This window comes from Choloepus didactylus, chromosome 2 (assembly GCF_015220235.1).
Source record: "Choloepus didactylus isolate mChoDid1 chromosome 2, mChoDid1.pri, whole genome shotgun sequence".
NCBI classification, from domain to species: Eukaryota; Metazoa; Chordata; class Mammalia; order Pilosa; family Megalonychidae; genus Choloepus; species Choloepus didactylus.
In genome coordinates this window covers 207,234,952-207,252,830 of record NC_051308.1, presented here as the reverse complement: position 1 = coordinate 207,252,830, position 17,879 = coordinate 207,234,952, and the positions used below count along the sequence as shown (strand labels likewise).

At 39.6% G+C, this 17,879-nt stretch overlaps 1 protein-coding gene across 4 annotated transcripts in view; it reads right to left on the bottom strand.

Annotated features, from left to right (window-relative positions):
• Window positions 1-180: 180 nt before the first annotated feature.
• FOXJ3 (forkhead box J3) overlaps window positions 181-17,879 on the bottom strand; it is a 212,635-nt gene continuing 194,936 nt past the window's right edge. For all 4 annotated transcript variants that reach the window (XM_037827526.1, XM_037827527.1, XM_037827525.1 and 1 more), the window contains 2 exons: window positions 5,141-5,248; window positions 181-3,155 (listed from right to left, as the gene is read on the bottom strand). In XM_037827526.1, the coding sequence (XP_037683454.1) occupies window positions 3,040-3,155; window positions 5,141-5,248 (224 nt within the window). In that variant the 3' untranslated portion in view covers window positions 181-3,039. The remainder of the gene's footprint in view (window positions 3,156-5,140; window positions 5,249-17,879) is intronic.

Below are 17,879 nucleotides of genomic sequence, written 5' to 3'. Positions count from 1 at the left end.
ATAACGTCCTCAAGTTCGGAGTGCTGGTAAGATGCTCAATAAACAGCAGTAGTTACTGTTATGAGGCAGCAATGCATGTGACACAACCTCATTGTCTCCAAGGATTAGCCGCAGTTTCTGGATCCGGATCTCCAGTCTTGTTCCTCGACTGCAGCAAGGAACACAGACCAATCCGTGTTGTAAATAGAGTTAACATAATATATTTATTTTAAGTGCCATTCATGCATATCAGTTCTGGCAGCAACAATCCTAATGACACTTGAAATATTTCTTTACAGCACTAAACAGTTACAAAGAATGGGTGCCGTTCATCATAGAGGCAAAATGTGAAATCGTGCAATAGCAAAACTGTAGAAACATTAAAACACTGTCCAACAGCAGTACAGAGAGCAGGTTGTTTTTGCACAAAAAGCCAATGCAGTTTCATCACATATATACAATAGAGATATGTACACAACACCCTCTGAATAAACAATATCAAAATACTCTATTCCATTTCAAATTATCCCCGGATTGATTCCCTCCCACTTCAAAAGACATCTGAGAGACATGTATTTACAAGAACACACATGAATACATTTACATTTCAAAAACTGCCACAAATGCCAGTCGGATTATTCTCCTGGACAGAGTGCCACATTTGACTGCACGCATTTATTACTCTTTTCTTCAATAGTCTTTAGTCTATTTAAGCCCAAGGCAGAACTTGCTCTCCATTAACTACCAACTGAAATGGCCACTGGAGGGACTCTCTGGACCTGTGTGGCCAGGCCTGCTGAGGCCTGTCCCGGGCTCATGGCCGCTATGTCACAGGAAAGTGGGATGAGTCTGGGTGGCTTTTGGCTCCAGGGCCATATTCAGTCAGTTTAAACTCTCATAAAAATATTGATCACTGCAAATCAGTAAATGATTACCAAATGAAAAATAAGCTTCACAAAATTTGTAAAATATTCATCAGTGATTTCTACCCAAATCACTCAGTATGAGACTGCATTCCAATATCCAAATTGTTTAAAGTGCACATTGCTACCCAAGCAATTTAAACAGTTTCAAAACAGCTATTTTGGTGTCTAGAAAACAGTGACTTGAGCAGACTATTGAAAATACCCACCCTCCCCCTTTTAAAGCTTTTACTCTGCAGGCTGCTATCATCTTGCCTCTTATCCTTGTAAAAGGGCGTTGGCTGCCTTTCCAGAATCTTCTCATTTTCATTGATCCAAGGGGCTGGAACTGAGCTTCCTTTTTCGTAGCAAACGGGTCCAAACAACAGAGGAACATAAAGCCTTTCTTTCTCCCAACTTCACCAGCCATTTACAATGGCTGGCTTCCCAGTGATTCATTCAAGGCAACACTCCATTAAAACACACACACACACACACATACACACACACACACACACCACATTTGTTTACTCAGAGTAGAGATTATTCAACCACAGAATCACTAAGGCTAATTAAAGTGATTTGAGCAAGGCTGATACAGACCATCCAAACTGCAACTAGTGAGCAGTAATGACTCCTTGATTTGATGGAACATATCATTTCCCAATTAGAATTAAAGATACTCTGTTGTTGTTGTTTTTGGTCTAAACAACCAATTCAAAATCTATTCATTTAAAAATCTCATTCCTTCTAGTTCTATGATAAAACTAACAATCTATGTAAAGTAATTATGATATGTAACAAAATAAAACAAACCACTACCACCCACCACTTAAAAAACAAAACAACCCAAGAGGCAGACTGCATTTCAAAGAAACTGACTAAATGTCATGTACACACAGACACATACATCAGATATGACAAAAGACACAGCATGCTTTTTAATAAGGGCACTGAGGCCAATAAAATCTGTGCGTCTCTACCCTTACTTCAGTGCTATGAAATAAAAATGGAATGAATGGAGAAACTTGCTTTATAAAATACTGTCCTGCTGAGCTCTGTTGCCCAAATGAACTCTAATTCAAATCTCAGAAAAATTCTATGTAGCCAATAAGTTTCAATCAGCAGGAATGCTAAGATAGAGAAATATACTCGCATGGTTAAAAAAGAAAAGTAACGATAAAGAGAATGATATACTCTCCGATTGTCTTGTCTGTAAACTCTTACCAAGAAAAATAATTCTGTGCTTTCAGACACTGCATTTCTCCTTAATGAACCCAACAGGAGCTGAGCATTCACAGAAGGTAGTAATAAATATTAAAATAATACTTTAGAATAATAAATACATAAGTAAATATGGAGGCATTGGTTTGTTTAAAAAGCAAAACAATGCCCAGCTTCTAATTCATCAAATAAATTTTAGAGTTGTTTTGATGTAGATTTAGGGAAAACAGACATTGACAAAGTACAACACAAACTCTATAATCCTCCAAGCATCAAAACAAATTTGGTCAGTTCTTCATGCTACTCAGGAAAAACAACACCCCCTTTGGATTTTTTGGAGAGTATCATACTGTGGGTTCCTAGGTTGACTGGGCAGAGCTCATTACCCAATTTCTGGAAAATATTAAAGAACTAGGCTTTGGAAAAATATGTTTCCTTTCAGTTTTTTACATTACTGAAAAGGATCCTGCAGAAAATAGCCTAACAAGGAATAAAAACTCACAATACCTTTCTTTTCGAGACACAATAATCCAATTAGAAAAAAAACTGAAGCCTTTCAGGAATTTCTGTACATATATTTACACATATGTATCTATAAACTGCTTGCAGCAAAATAGGCTCTGTCTGAAATATCAGTCTGGCACTTGTGGTCAACATCAAATTGATTTGACACAAATATGCAAAAAGTTGTCCAAATCACACAACAGAAGCTACAGAGGGCAGCTGGCAGGGAGACAAACATGTAGTACTTGTTTGGGTCAGATTAAAGCAGTAAGTTATCCAGCTAAAATCTTTTTGATTGTCTTCAAAAGGAACTTTGATAACATTGGTAAAGTGATTAGCAACTTTGTTCTTTCAACTGGATTCTTTTAAACCTTTCCCTTCATTGCACAGAAAGGTGACATTAAAGTCTGGTGCCTTGTGGAACCAAACCCTACACAATTGAATCCCAATCAAAGTCATCCTGGATGTCATCTGGAGGCAGGGAGCGTCGCATTTGGAAGGCTTGGGAAGGCATCATGTGCTGCTGGTTCATGGCTCCGTGATGGCCTGGAAGGAAGGAGGCAAAGTAGTGACTTGGGTAGAGAAGAAAGGAATGAATCCACTAATCCCTACTGAGCACTTCATACGTGCTGGACACTCAGCACACATTACCTCACAAATCCATCTCTAAGTATTCAACAAGGTGGCTGAGGACTCATTTTATAGGTAAGGGAGTTAGGGTTTAAGAGGATGAGCAAGTTACCCAAAGTCATACAGTTAGTAAACACAGAGATAGGATTTGAACACAGTTCACTTTACTCCAAAACCCATGCTCTTTCCATTACACCAGGCTGTAGCAAGGAGGGCATAAGATAAGTGCTGGAGTACCCAAGTGCTGACCCAAACCATTTCCTTTATAGTCCTGTTCTGCTCCACCATGTTTCAGTAACATGAATTGGCTCAAATGAAAATGGTAAATAGGAGAATGATGTCAATATAACACCGAAGTCACAATGGGTCATACTCAAATTTTTCCAAGCAAGGTAAATTTTGTGCCATTAAGTAACAGCAGGTGAACACAGGATGCAGTAAACCATGAAGGAACACAGCTGTGAATATGACGCCCAGTCTCCTCATGCTCTTTTTTGGGGCTCAGTTTGGCCATGTGCTCCCCCATTTTCGTACATTCTGTTCTTATAGCTCAACAGACCCCCCCTTTCAAAGCAGCCTCATCTTTTTTTTTTTATTATTTTCAAGTAAAGACCTATATCTGCTTACAGAATTTATTCTTTTATTGGGAATTAAGCATTTCCTTTTAACTGTGCTGGCATTTTTACTGGCTTATTGTTTTTGTTAGCAGTATGATTACAAAATTTTGAGTAGTCTGCACTAATCTTATTTTTCTCACAAGCCCTTTAATTTTTAGTGTGTAATTTTACAGAATACTAAGGTTTTCAGTATATCACAGTATAGCAGAAATGCCTGTATTTATTCTATTTATTTAACAAAAGCTTATAAATCCTCCTTACTATGTGCCAGGCACTAATTTAAGTGCTTTACCTATAATCCTCATTTAATCCTCCTAACAACCCTAGCAATTAGGTAGTGTTATTAATGCCCATTTCACAGAAAGGAAACTGATGAGCTTTATACATCTATTAAGTGGCAAAGCACCAGGATTCAAACACTGGCAATCTGGCTCCAGAGTCTTAATGACCATTTCACACCACCTACAAATTGCTGGTGAGAGTTCCAGAACAGACAACACTTATTCCTTCCCCTTCATCTCAGGATATGTCACATGGTCCCAACTCCTCCATCACTTCTGCCTTTGGAGTTTTAACCCCTAACCCACCCCAAATTACCTTTTTTCCTCAAATAGTCAAGTAAAAGGCAATGTGATATTTGAGAAATGTAATAAACTCTGAATCTTGACACCTGGGTTTGAGTCTTGGGTGGCCTTGAACAAGTTACCTCCCCTTCTGAGTCTACATTTCTTTATCTAGGTAAGCCTTAAGGCCCCTTCAAGCTCTAACAGTGTGCCCTATTCCTCTGCTAAATGTATAGTACCTTAAATTCAAGAACCTAGGAAAAAGAAGTTTACTCCTTAAACTTACCTCCTTTATAAGGTACTCACCTGGAAACTGTAGCTGGAGGGACTCCATCAGAATCGACAGGAGCCAATCAAAATAGATTCTGAAGTATGCTAAAGTTCTGTCAAAGTCAAATAGCTTCGAGAAAACCTAAAACCCTAAGACAGCTCTATACCCCCAGACCTCTTAGGAAGGCAGGACAATAATTAGAATCATAGAACTCTGGGCTAAAAGGGACTTTGGTATATATGGTCCAAACACCAATTGACACTTTGAATCCCTTCACCAGCACTGAAGCCAAGTAGCTGTCCAGGCTCTGTGCACACACATATGCACACCCCCACATACACACTCCATGACAGAGTTCACTCCCTCCAGGCAGCCTGGTTCATTTTTGGGACAGCTAAAGCTGTTCAGTATTAAACTCTGTGAACCAACTGCAACACACACACAAATTACCTGCAATCGTTGTTCCTGGAGTGCTGAGTGCCTGTGGGATATGAGGATAACCAGGGGGTGGCATCACTGGAGGAGGGAGATTTTGCCTAGAGTCTATGTACAAATTTCCTAATCAGATTGAAAAACAGAAAAGAGGGAAAACATGTCACTATGAAGTAAAACAAATCAAGCCTTAAAATGTCTTAATAAAACTGTTCCCTAAAATTTTATTAGCAGGTAAAGTGAGGAAGAAAAGGGATGAAAAACTTATACCTTTCAGATGCTAAAATTCTGCCAAAAGATGGTTTTGGCCTTTTCAGACATGGTTTCAGGCTGGGCGTGAGCACATTTGTACTAATTTTGGTTCTGACACCAACTCTTTGTAAACTCATTGGCAAGTTATGTCTGTTGTTACACACCTCATTACAGTTCAAAAGTATTTTCATATCCATTATTTCAAGTGAGCCTTCCACTAAGATCACAATGGGATTATTATCTGCATTTTACAAAAGAGGCAACTGAGACTCAGAAAGGCTAAACTGACTGTCAGGGCCAGGTGTACAATCCAGATCTCCTAACTCACAGGCTACTTCTATTAGCCATTGTCTCTATTGCCCTAATTTTCTCATCCCCCAGGCAGGCCTAAGCATGTATACCGTAGCTGATTAACAAAGTGATGGGAAAGATTTGCAAAACATAAACGAGCTACACCAAGCCAAGTTGATTAAAAATAAGTTATTTTGAAGTGTAGAGATGAGAAACATAGAGCTCATTTAAATGGCATTTCAGAAAATTCTTAAATTAATATGTTTAATATTAATATTTAGCCACCAAGTGTTAACAGCTCCAAAATGTCAATTACATTGCACTGTAACGCAGAACTGACAGGAAGGGAAACATCACAGCTACTCCACCAACAACCCTTGGGAAAGACGGACCATAAAAAAAATGGTTCACACTGTAAAGAACATCTGGAGTTTTGAAAAGGATGTTTCCCTCAGGTTTTCTAATGCTTCACAAAAATTACACTTTCATTCTAGCAATGCTTAATGAAACTAAAAAAAAAGAGCAACCATATCTCTAGAGGTAACTAAAAAAGGAAGAAAAAACTTCCTTTTCTATTCAAGGTAAGGCACACTTATATTTGGCTGCTCACAGGTTTTCACCTGCCACTGGAAAGCCAGACTGTCCAGGCTTGAGATGGCATCAGAAATGATCTACCCTACCTCTGTTGATGTTGATGAGGAAGGAGGACCAGAGTGGAAATAGAAAAGAACCAGGAACAGATCCAGGAACTTCTGACCCCCAGCCACTGCCTCCCAAGATGAGATTCCTTTTTATAGGAAGTTTTACAGTCAGAACTGAGTTTTTTTTTTTTTTTTTTGACCAATTAACTATACTGATGATTTAGGAAGAAAAGAGAGAAGTTTTACTAGCTTAGGCTTTAGTATTTCCTTATGTGTGGGGAGGGGGTGGAGAGTGACCCATACCCAAGTGCTGATCAGGCTTCACATGCATAGCTAGCGCACTTTCTAAAGGTTGCACCAGGCTAGTGAGGCCACATCACTCTTGAGTAACACAGCCACTCATCTACCAAAGACAGACTTCATCCTGCAAAATCTTAGCTCTCTATCTACTCATCATTAGAGCTCAAGTTAATAATCAAAACACAAAACTGAATTGATTGGAAATTATTTCTTTTTTCATTTCTCTTTTATGGCTTAGTAATTCTTACTTTAAATTAGGGAGAGAGAAGGGAAATAGAGAAGGATTATGGTAATAAACAGACACCTACAAATTAAACAAAGTCTTAACTGTTGAAATTCTATCACATTCTTAACACTTTTAGTTTCATACAGAAATTCCCATTACTCATTTTTTTCTATGTTCTCATTACTGAGTCTGAAAGAGTCTGCCTAAACTTACTAAGGAATTAACTTCCATGGCAGTTTCCAAAGATTTTTGAGATGCTACAACATTTAGAATGTAGTTATGAGAATTAAAAAGATTTCACCACACAATATATTTATTGTAAGTAGCCTCTCTTTTCATATGCCCATTCATTCAAGAAGTACTTATGTGCCAGGAACTGCTCTGGCCACCAGGGATATAGCAATGAAAAAACACATTTCCTGCCTTTATGGAGTTTATTCTCCATAAATAAGGGTAGGAGATTGGAGGTGAGTATGGAAGGAGAAACAAACAACCATAATAAAGTAAATTAAATACTATGTTATACATGCCATGGAGAATAAAAGAAAGCAGGGAGAGGGGACAGGAACTGCTGGAAGACAGGTGCCACTTAAATAGGGTGATCAGAGAAGACATCACTTGAGTAGGTGATTTTTGAGGAAAAACTGATGGAGATTAGGGAATGAATCGTGTTATGGGGGAAGACCACTTCAAACACAGGAAACAGTGAGTGCAAATGTTCTGACAAGGTAAACTATGACTGGTGTGTCCAAACAACAGCCTGGAGGCCAGTGATGCTGGAGTAGGGAGCAGGGGGAGGGGAGCAGGAGATGAGGTCAGAGAGCAATGGTGGACCAGACTGTGTATGACCACCTAGGCCAGAGGAAGGACTTCATTTTTTACTGAGAAAGATGGGCACCAGCATAAGGTTTGAGCAGAGAAGAGGCATGATCTGACTTCTCCATCTCATAAAATCCCACTTATCCTGTAAAGTCCCCTTAAATGTGTCTTCTATGAAAACTTCTCTCTCTCCAGGGCAATTAATCCCCTTTCTCTGTACTCCCATTGTACTTATAACCTATAGTGGAAGTATAACCCTCATCGTACTGTGTTTCTTAATGGACCTGTCTCACCTATCAGGCTGGGAGGTCCTTGAGATTAGGGGCTATTTTGGAGTTACCTCTCTATTCCTAGTGCCCAATGCATAGCCAGGCAAAGAAAAGGTATAAATAAATGTTTGCTGAACAAACACACACTTATCCATATTTAATGACCTTTAAGCAAAGCATCAAATTAAGAATAGCCCAGCTAGAGTACTTAAAAGACAAATGGTAAAATGATTTAGGAAAACAAGGAGATACACATTCTAAGACATTCTTTTCTCCTTCCTACACTAAACCACTAATTTTGGGGGTCTCTAAGGAGCTCAAAGGGGTGTTCATCATAAGAGGGAGACTTAAAAACAGAAACGACAGGGAAAGTTTGAAGGATATGGAAAGGCTATATTCTGGGAGTCAAGACCTATACCTGAATGAACTGGGTAACTTTGAGCAAGTCACTTTCTTTCTCTCGATCACAGTTTCCTCATCTGTTAAATACAGAAATAAAATTAACGGCTCTCTGAAGTCCCCTCTTGTACTATACTTCTAAGAAAAAGTGGTAAAGAATTACTCAGGGGTAGACATGAAGGATGTGAGATATGTGAATGCATTTAATGTATAGGGATGCAAGAAGGAGGGAAAAAAGAATGATGGGAAAAGGCTGGGACTTAAAGCACGTTGGGCATGTAAAGACTGATCATCCATGAGTAGACATCAGTAGACATGAGGTGATGGATACCTGAAGCACCAGAATTGATCAGAGAAGGCACTGGCAGAGGCCAACATAACTTGGCAGGCCAGACCTGGCTAAAGTTCCGTGGAGTCCAAGAGACTAAAGGATGGGGCAAATGGGGAGAGAAATAAACACTGAAGGAAAACTGTTCTTCTGCCCTTGATAGTCTGTCACTGAGGTAGTATGGAGAATCAAGAAAGAATTGCAGGAATCCTACAGAAAAGGAGGGCTCTGGCAACAAAAAGGAAAGACAGAGAATCACAGACTGCTAGAACCAAATAATCAAAGTCAAAGATCAAGAAGAGATGACCGGGGGCAGGGCAAGAAGGTGGATTGGTGAGGTGTATGTTTTAGTTACTCCTCAAGGGAAGTAGGTAGAAAGCCAGGAACTGCGTGGACTGGACACCGCAGAGCAATGTGACTTTGGGCATATTTCATACAACACTCATGAAAACGTGGAACTGTTGAGATCAGCGAAATCTGTAAGTTTTTGCGGCCAGGGGACCCACACCCCTCCCTGCCAGGCTCAGTCCCGTGGGAGGAGGGGCTGTCAGCGCTGGGAAGGAGAAGGGAGAACTGCAGTGGCAGCTCTTATCGGAAACTCATTCTACTGATCCAAACTCCAACCACAGACAGACTGAGACCAGACGCCAGAGAATCTGAGAGCAGCCAGCCCAGCAGAGAAGAGATAGGCATAGCAAAAAACAGCAAGAAAAAACTCAAAACTAAAAGTGGAGGCTTTCTGGAGTTTTGGTGAACATACAAAGGGGAAGGGCAGAGCTCAGGCCCTGAGGCTCATTTGCAAATCCCAAAGAAAAACTGATCTCTCTGACCCCTGAATCTTTCCTTAATAGCCCTAACTGCTTTGTCTCTTAGCGTTTCAATAACCCATTAGACCTGCCAGGAGGGCCCGTTTTTTTTTTTTGTTTTTTTGTTTTTTTTATCTTTTTTTCTTTTTCTAAAACATTTACTCTAAGAAGCTCAATACAGAAAGCCTCAAAGACTTGCAATTTGGGCAGGTCAAGACAAGAGCAGAACTAAGAGAGCTCTGAGAAAAAAGGCAATAATCCAGTGGCTGAGAAAATTCACTAAACACCACAACTTCCCAAGAAAAGGGGGGTGTCCACTCACAGCCATCATCCTGCTGGACAGGAAACACTCCTGCCCGTCGCCAGCCCCATACCCCAGAGCTGCCCCAGATAACTGAGTGTGACGGAAGTGCTGCCAATAACATGCATACACCACAAAATGGGGCATGGACATTAGCCTTCCCTGCACCCTCAGCTGGTTGTCCCAGAGTTGGGAGGGTGGAGCAATGTGAATTAACAAGCACCATTCAGACATCATTTCAGCAGACTTGTAGCCTCCCTACACAGACCAGCAGCTCAGAACTGCCCTGGGGGGACGGCACTCACCTGTGACATAACACAGTCATCCCTCAACAGAGGACCAGGGGGTGCAAGGCCTGTAAGAGGGACCCACTCGCAAGTCTCAGGGGCCACACACCAATACCAAGGACTTGTGGGTCAGTGGCAGAGACAAACTGTGGCAGGACTGAAATGAAGGATTAGACTATTGCAGCAGCTTTAAAACTCCAGGAACACCAGGGAGATTTGATTGTTAGAGCCGCCCCCCGTCCCTGACCGCCCAGACATACGCCCCTTATACAGGGCGGGCAACACCAACTACGCACGCAAGCTTGGTACACCAATTGGACCCCACAAGACTTACTCCCCCACTCACCACAGAGGCAAAGCAGGGGAGAACTGGCTTGAGGGGAACAGGTGGCTTGCGGACGCCACCTGCTGGTTAGTCAGAGAAAGTGTACTCCACGAAGCTGTAGATCTGACAAATTAGAGATAAGGATTTCAATTGGTCTACAAATCCTAAAAGAAGCCTATAAAGTTAAGCAAATGCCAAGAGGCCAAAAACAATAGAAAACTTTAAAGCATATGAAAAAACCAGTTGATATGGATAACCCAAGCCCAAGCACCCAAATGAAAAGACCAGAAGAGACACAGTTCCTAGAGCAACTGATCAAAGAACTAAAGATGAACGACGAGACCATGTCACGGGATATAAAGGACATCAAGAAGAGCATGGAACAGGGTATAAAGGACATCAAGAAGACCCTAGAAGAGCATAAAGAAGACATTGCAAGACTAAACAAATAGATGATCTTATGGAAATTAAAGAAACTGATGAACAAATTAAAAAGATTCTGGATACTCATAGTACAAGACTAGAGGAAGTTGAACAACGAATCAGTGACCTGGAAGATGACAGAATAGAAAATGAAACCACAAAAGAAAGAATCAGGAAAAAATCAAAAAAATTGAAACGGACCTCAGGGATATGATAGATAATATAAAATGTCTGAATATAAGACTCATTGATGTTCCAGAAGGGGAAGAAAAGGGTAAAGGTCTAGGAAGAGTATTCAAAGAAATTGTTGGGGAAAACTTTCCAAATCTTCTAAACACCATAAATACACAAATCATAAATGCCCAGCAAACTCCAAATAGAATAAATCCAAATAAAACCACTCCGAGACATATTCTGATCACACTGTCAAATACGGAACAGAAGGAGCAAGTTCTGAAAGCAGCAAGAAAAAAGCAATTCACGACATACCAAGGAAACAACATAAGACTAAGTAGTGACTACTCAGCAGCCATCATGGAGGCAAGAAGGCAGTGGCACGTCATATTTAAAATTCTGAATGAGAAAAATTTCCAACCAAGAATACTTTATCCAGCAAAGCTCTCCTTCAAATTTGAGGGAGAGCTTAAATTTTTCACAGACAAACAAATGCTGACAGAATTTGCTAACAAGAGACCTGCCCTACTGGAGATACTAAAGGGAGCCCTACAGACAGAGAAACAAAGAAAGGACAGAGAGACTTGGAGAAAGGTTCAGTACTAAAGAGATTCGGTATGGGTACATTAAAGAATATTAATAGAGAGAGGGAAAAATATATACGACAAACATAAAGCAAAGGATAAGATGGCTGATTCAAGAAATGCCTTCAAGGTTATAACATTGAATGTAAATGGATTAAACTCACCAATTAAAAGATACAGATTTGCAGAATGGATCAAAAAAAATGAACCATCAATATGCTGCATACAAGAGACTCATCTTAGACACAGGGATACAAAGAAATTGAAAGTGAAAGGATGGAAAAAAATATTTCATGCAAGCTACAGCCAAAAGAAAGCAGGTGTAGCAATATTAATCTCAGATAAAATAGACTTTAAATGCAGGGATGTTTTGAGAGACAAAGAAGGCCACTACATACTAATAAAAGGAGCAATTCAACAAGAAGAAATAACAATCATAAATGTTTATGCACCCAATCAAGGTGCCACAAAATACATGAGAGAAACACTGGCAAAACTAAAGGAAGCAATTGATGTTTCCACAATAATTGTGGGAGATTTCAACACATCACTCTCTCCTATAGATAGATCAACCAGACAGAAGACCAATAAGGAAACTGAAAACCTAAACAATCTGATAAATGAATTAGATTTAACAGACATATACAGAACATTACATCCCAAATCACCAGGATACACATACTTCTCTAGTGCTCATGGAACTTTCTCCAGAATAGATCATATGCTGGGACATAAAACAAGCCTCAATAAATTTAAAAAGATTGAAATTATTCAAAGCACATTCTCTGACCACAATGGAATACAATTAGAAGTCAATAACCATCAGAGACTTAGAAAATTCACAAATACCTGGAAGTTAAACAACACACTCCTAAACAATCAGTGGGTTAAAGAAGAAATAGCAAGAGAAATTGCTAAATATATAGAGACGAATGAAAATGAGAACACAACATACCAAAACCTATGGGATGCTGCAAAAGCAGTGCTGAGGGGGAAATTTATAGCACTAAACGCATATATTAAAAAGGAAGAAAGAGCCAAAATCAAAGAACTAACGGATCAACTGCAGAAGCCAGAAAATGAACAGCAAACCAATCCTAAACCAAGTAGAAGAAAAGAAATAACAAGGATTAAAGCAGAAATAAATGACATAGAAAACAAAAAAACAATAGAGAGGATAAATAACACCAAAACTTGGTTCTTTGAGAAGATCAACAAGATTGCCAAGACCCTAGCTAGACTGACAAAATCAAAAAGAGAGAAGACCCATATAAACAAAATAATGAATGAGAAAGGTGACATTACTGCAGATCCCGAGGAAATTAAAAAAATTATAAGAGGATGCTATGAACAACTGTATGGCAACAAACTGGATAATGTGGAGGAAATGGACAATTTCCTGGAAACATATGAACAACCTAGACTGACCAGAGAACAAACAGAAGACCTCAACCAACCAATCACAAGCAAAGAGATCCAATCAGTCATCAAAAAACTTCCCACAAATAAATGCCCAGGGCCAGATGGCTTCACAGGGGAATTCTACCACACTTTCCAAAAAGAATTGACACCAATCTAACTTAAACTCTTTCAAAACACTGAAGAAAATGGAACACTACCTAACTCATTTGATGAAGCTAACATCAATCTGATACCAAAACCAGAGAAAGATGCTACAAAAAAGGAAAATTACCGGCCAATCTCCCTAATGAATACAGATGCAAAAATCCTCAACAAAATACTTGCAAATCGAATCCAAAGACACATTAAAAAAATCATACACCATGACCAAGTGGGGTTCATTCCAGGCATGCAAGGATGGTTCAACATATAAAATCAATCAATGTATTATAACACATTAACCAATCAAAAGGGAAAAATCAAATGATCATCTCAATAGATGCTGAAAAAGCGTTCGACAAAATCCAACATCCGTTTTTGATAAAAACACTTCAAAAGGTAGGAATTGAAGGAAACTTCCTCAACATGATAAAGAGCATATATGAAAAACCCACAGCCAGCATAGTACTCAATGGTGAGAGACTGAAAGCCTTCCCTCTAAGATCAGAAACAAGACAAGGATGCCCGCTATCACCACTGTTATTCAACATTGTGCTGGAAGTGCTAGCCAGGGCAATCCAGCAAGACAAAGAAATAAAAGGCATCCAAACAGGAAATGAAGAAGTTAAACTGTTATTGCTTGCAGATGATATGATCTTATATCTGGAAAACCCTGAGAAATCGACGGTACAGCTACTAGAGCTAATAAACAAATTTAGCAAAGTAGCGGGATACAAGATTAATGCACATAAGTCAGTAATGTTTCTATATGCCAGAAATGAACAAACTGAAGAGACACTCAAGAAAAAGATACCATTTTCAATAGCAACTAAAAAAATCAAGTACCTAGGAATAAACTTAACCAAAGATGTAAAAGACCTATACAAAGAAAACTACATAACTCTATTAAAAGAAATAGAAGGGGACCTTAAAAGATGGGAAAATACTCCATGTTCATGGATAGGAAGGCTAAATGTCATTAAGATGTCAATTCTACCCAAACTCATCTACAGATTCAATGCAATTCCCATCAACATTCCAACAACCTACTTTGCAGACTTGGAAAAGCTAGTTATCAAATTTACTTGGAAAGGGAAGATGCCTCAAATTGCTAAAGATACTCTAAAAAAGAAAAACAAAGTGGGAGGACTTATACTCCCTGACTTGGAAGCTTATTATAAAGCCACAGCTGTCAAAACAACATGGTACTGCCACAAAGATAGACATATAGATCAATGGAATCGAATTGAGAATTCAGAGATAGACCCCCAGATCTATGGCCAACTGATCTTTGATAAGGCCCCCAAAGTCAGTGAACTGGGTCATAATGGTCTTTTCAACAAATGGGGCTGGGGGAGTTGGAGATCCATATCCAAAAGAATGAAAGAGGACCCCGACCTCACACCCTATACAAAAATTAACTCAAAATGGACAAAAGATCTCAATATAAAAGAAAGTACCATAAAACTCCTAGAAGATAATGTAGGAAAACATCTTCAAGACCTTGTATTAGGCGGCCACTTCCTAGACTTTACACCCAAAGCACAAGCAACAAAAGAAAAAATAGATAAATGGGAACTCCTCAAGCTTAGAAGTTTCTGCACCTCAAAGGAATTTCTCAAAAAGGTAAAGAGGCAGCCAATTCAATGGGAAAAAATTTTTGGAAACCATGTATCTGAGAAACGACTGATATCTTGCATATATAAAGAAATCCTACAACTCAATGACGATAGTACAGACAGGCCAATTATAAAATGGGCAAAATATATGAAAAGACAGTTCTCTGAAGAGGAAATACAAATGGCCAAGAAACACATGAAAAAATGTTCAGCTTCACTAGCTATTAGAGAGATGCAAATTAAGACCACAATGAGATACCATCTCACACCAATTGGAATGGCTGCCATTAAACAAACAGGAAACTACAAATGCTGGAGGGGATGTGGAGAAATTGGAACTCTTATTCATTGTTGGTGGGACTGTATAATGGTTCAGCCACTATGGAGGTCAGTCTGGCAGTTCCTTAGAAAACTAGATACAGAGATACCCTTTGATCCAGCGATTGCACTTCTCAGTATACACCCGGAAGACCGGAAAGCAGTGAGACGAACAGATATCTGCATGCCAATGTTCACAGCAGCATGATTCACAATTGCCAAGAGATGGAAACAACCCAAATGTCCTTCAACAGATGAGTGGATAAATAAAATGTGGTATATACACACGATGGAATACTACACGGCAGTAAGAAGGAAAGATGTCATGAAACATATGACAACATGGATGAACCTTGAAGACATAATGCTGAGCGAAATAAGCCAGGCACAAAAAGACAAATATTATATGCTACCACTAATGTGAACTTTGAAAAATGTAAAACAAATGGTTTATAATGTAGAATGTAGGGGAACTAGCGATAGAGAGCAATTAAGGAAGGGGGAACAATAATCCAAGAAGAACAGATACGCTATCATGGGTAAATTTAACATTCTGGGAATGCCCAGGAATGACTATGGTCTGTTAATTTCTGATGGGTATAGTAGGAACAAGGTCACAGAAATGTTGCTATATTAGGTTACTTTCTTGGTGTAGACATGTTGGAAGTAAAGTAGTTATCTTAGGTTAGCTAGCTAGAGAGAGAGGGCCACATCTGAGCAACAAAGAGGCATTCGGGAGGAGGCTCTTAGGCACAATTATAGGGAGGCCTAGCCTCTCCTTTGCAGCAACAGTCTTTCCTAGGGCAAATCCTGTGGTACAGGGCTCAACCCATCAAACCACCAGTCCCCTATGTCTGTGGTCATGTTAGCAACCATCAAGGTAGTTTAGTTGTCTTTTTCTTACTCCCTTGTTATGGTCTCCTTGAAATGTTCTTTTATTGTATTTTTTTTATTTTTCATACAGTTGATTTAGGAAAAAAAAAAAGTTTGAAAAAAAAAACAAGGTAAAATATATGCAGAGCCCCCTTGAGGAGCTGGTAGAGAATGCAGGGGTATTGGCCTGCCCTACCTTGATGGTTGCTAACATGACCACAGACATAGGGGACTGGTGGTTTGATGGATTGAGCCCTGTACCACAGGATTTGCCCTAGGAAAGACTGTTGCTGCAAAGGAGAGGCTAGGCCTCCCTATAATTGTGCCTAAGAGCCTCCTGCCGAATGCCTCTTTGTTGCTCAGATGTGGCCCTCTGTCTCTAGCTAAGCCAACTTGAAAGGTGAAATCACCGCCCTCCCCTCTATGTGGGATCAGACACCCAGGGGAGTGAATCTCCCTGGCAACGTGGAATATGACTGCCAAGGAGGAATCTACACCTGGCATCATGGGATGGAGAACACCTTCTTGACCAAAAGGGGGGTGTGAAAGGAAATGAAATAAGCTTCAGTGGCAGAGAGATTCCAAAAGGAGCCGAGAGGTCACTCTGGTGGGCACTCTTATGCACAATATAGACAACCCTTTTTAGGTTCTAATGAATTGGGGTAGCTGGTGTTGGATACCTGAAACTATCAGACTACAACCCAGAACCCATGAATCTTGAAGACAATTGTATAAAAATGTGGCTTATGAGGGGAGACAGTGGGATTGGGGGGGCCATGGGGATCACACTCCCCTTTGTCTAGTTTGTGGATGGATGAGTGGAAAGGTGGGGGAAGGAAACAAACAAACAGACAAGGGAGCCCAGTATTCTTTTTTACTTTAGTTGCTCTTTTTCACTTTAATTATTATTCTGGTTATTTTTGCGTGTGTGGTAATAAGGGTGTCGGGGATTGATTTTGGTGATGAATGTACAACTATGTAATGGTACTGTGAACAATCGAATGTACGACTTGTTTTGTATGACTGCGTGGTATGTGAATATAGCTCAATAAAATGAACATTAAAAAAAAAAAAAAAGAAGAAGAAGAGATGACCACAGAGGTTTGGTAACATAAGGCTTTAAGAAAATAAGCTGGGATTCTCATTCTGGAGAGAATCCAGGAGTGCTTGGCCACTCTCTGACACTGTACAGGAGATTACAGAGGTTTTTTCATGACCAAGATATCTGTTGGGTCTTTTTAAAGACATTTAAGTCATGGAATTAAAGAAAGTCTTGCTTCACCATATAGCTTTGAAATTCTAGAAAGGAAGAGTTAATGGCTAACATGTGCATTGGTCTATTTAAATGGCCTTCTCTGAAGACTGAACCATGCCTTCTACTTGTCCTCCTCGATTTCCCTGGCTTGCCCCAGTCAACAATTTGTGAGCAATACCAGTCACCTACTCCCAAACACACAGGGATACTGATAGATACACAAGTTACTTACTTATTCACTTAGTAGCAATCTTTATGGCTGACTGAAATGGTTAAAGATGGATTTGACAAAGAAGAGAACATGGAAGCACTCAGAAGGTAGTTTAGTTAAACAGGGAAAGTAAAGAAGAAAGGAGAAAGAAAGGACAAAGGACAGACTCCTGGTCTAGTACTTAAAGCAAGTTGGAAAAAGTGGAAGTGATGATTCTGATAGAGAACCTATGGTGGCAGGGGGAGGCGGGGAACCTACCAGAGGATCAAAAAAGATATGAATAGGCTACCCAACTGGAAGAAGACATCAAAAAAAGATGAAATGGGAGAAAGCAAAAAAGTGAGAACACATGCCAACCTCTACAGATCTTGATACTTAGATACATATGTATCAGCAAGATATTAAAAAGAAGTAACAAAAAGAAAGAGAAAGAGAGACAACAGAGCTAATAAGGTATCAAAAAAAATAGTGTCTGGCACATAGCACTCAAAAAATA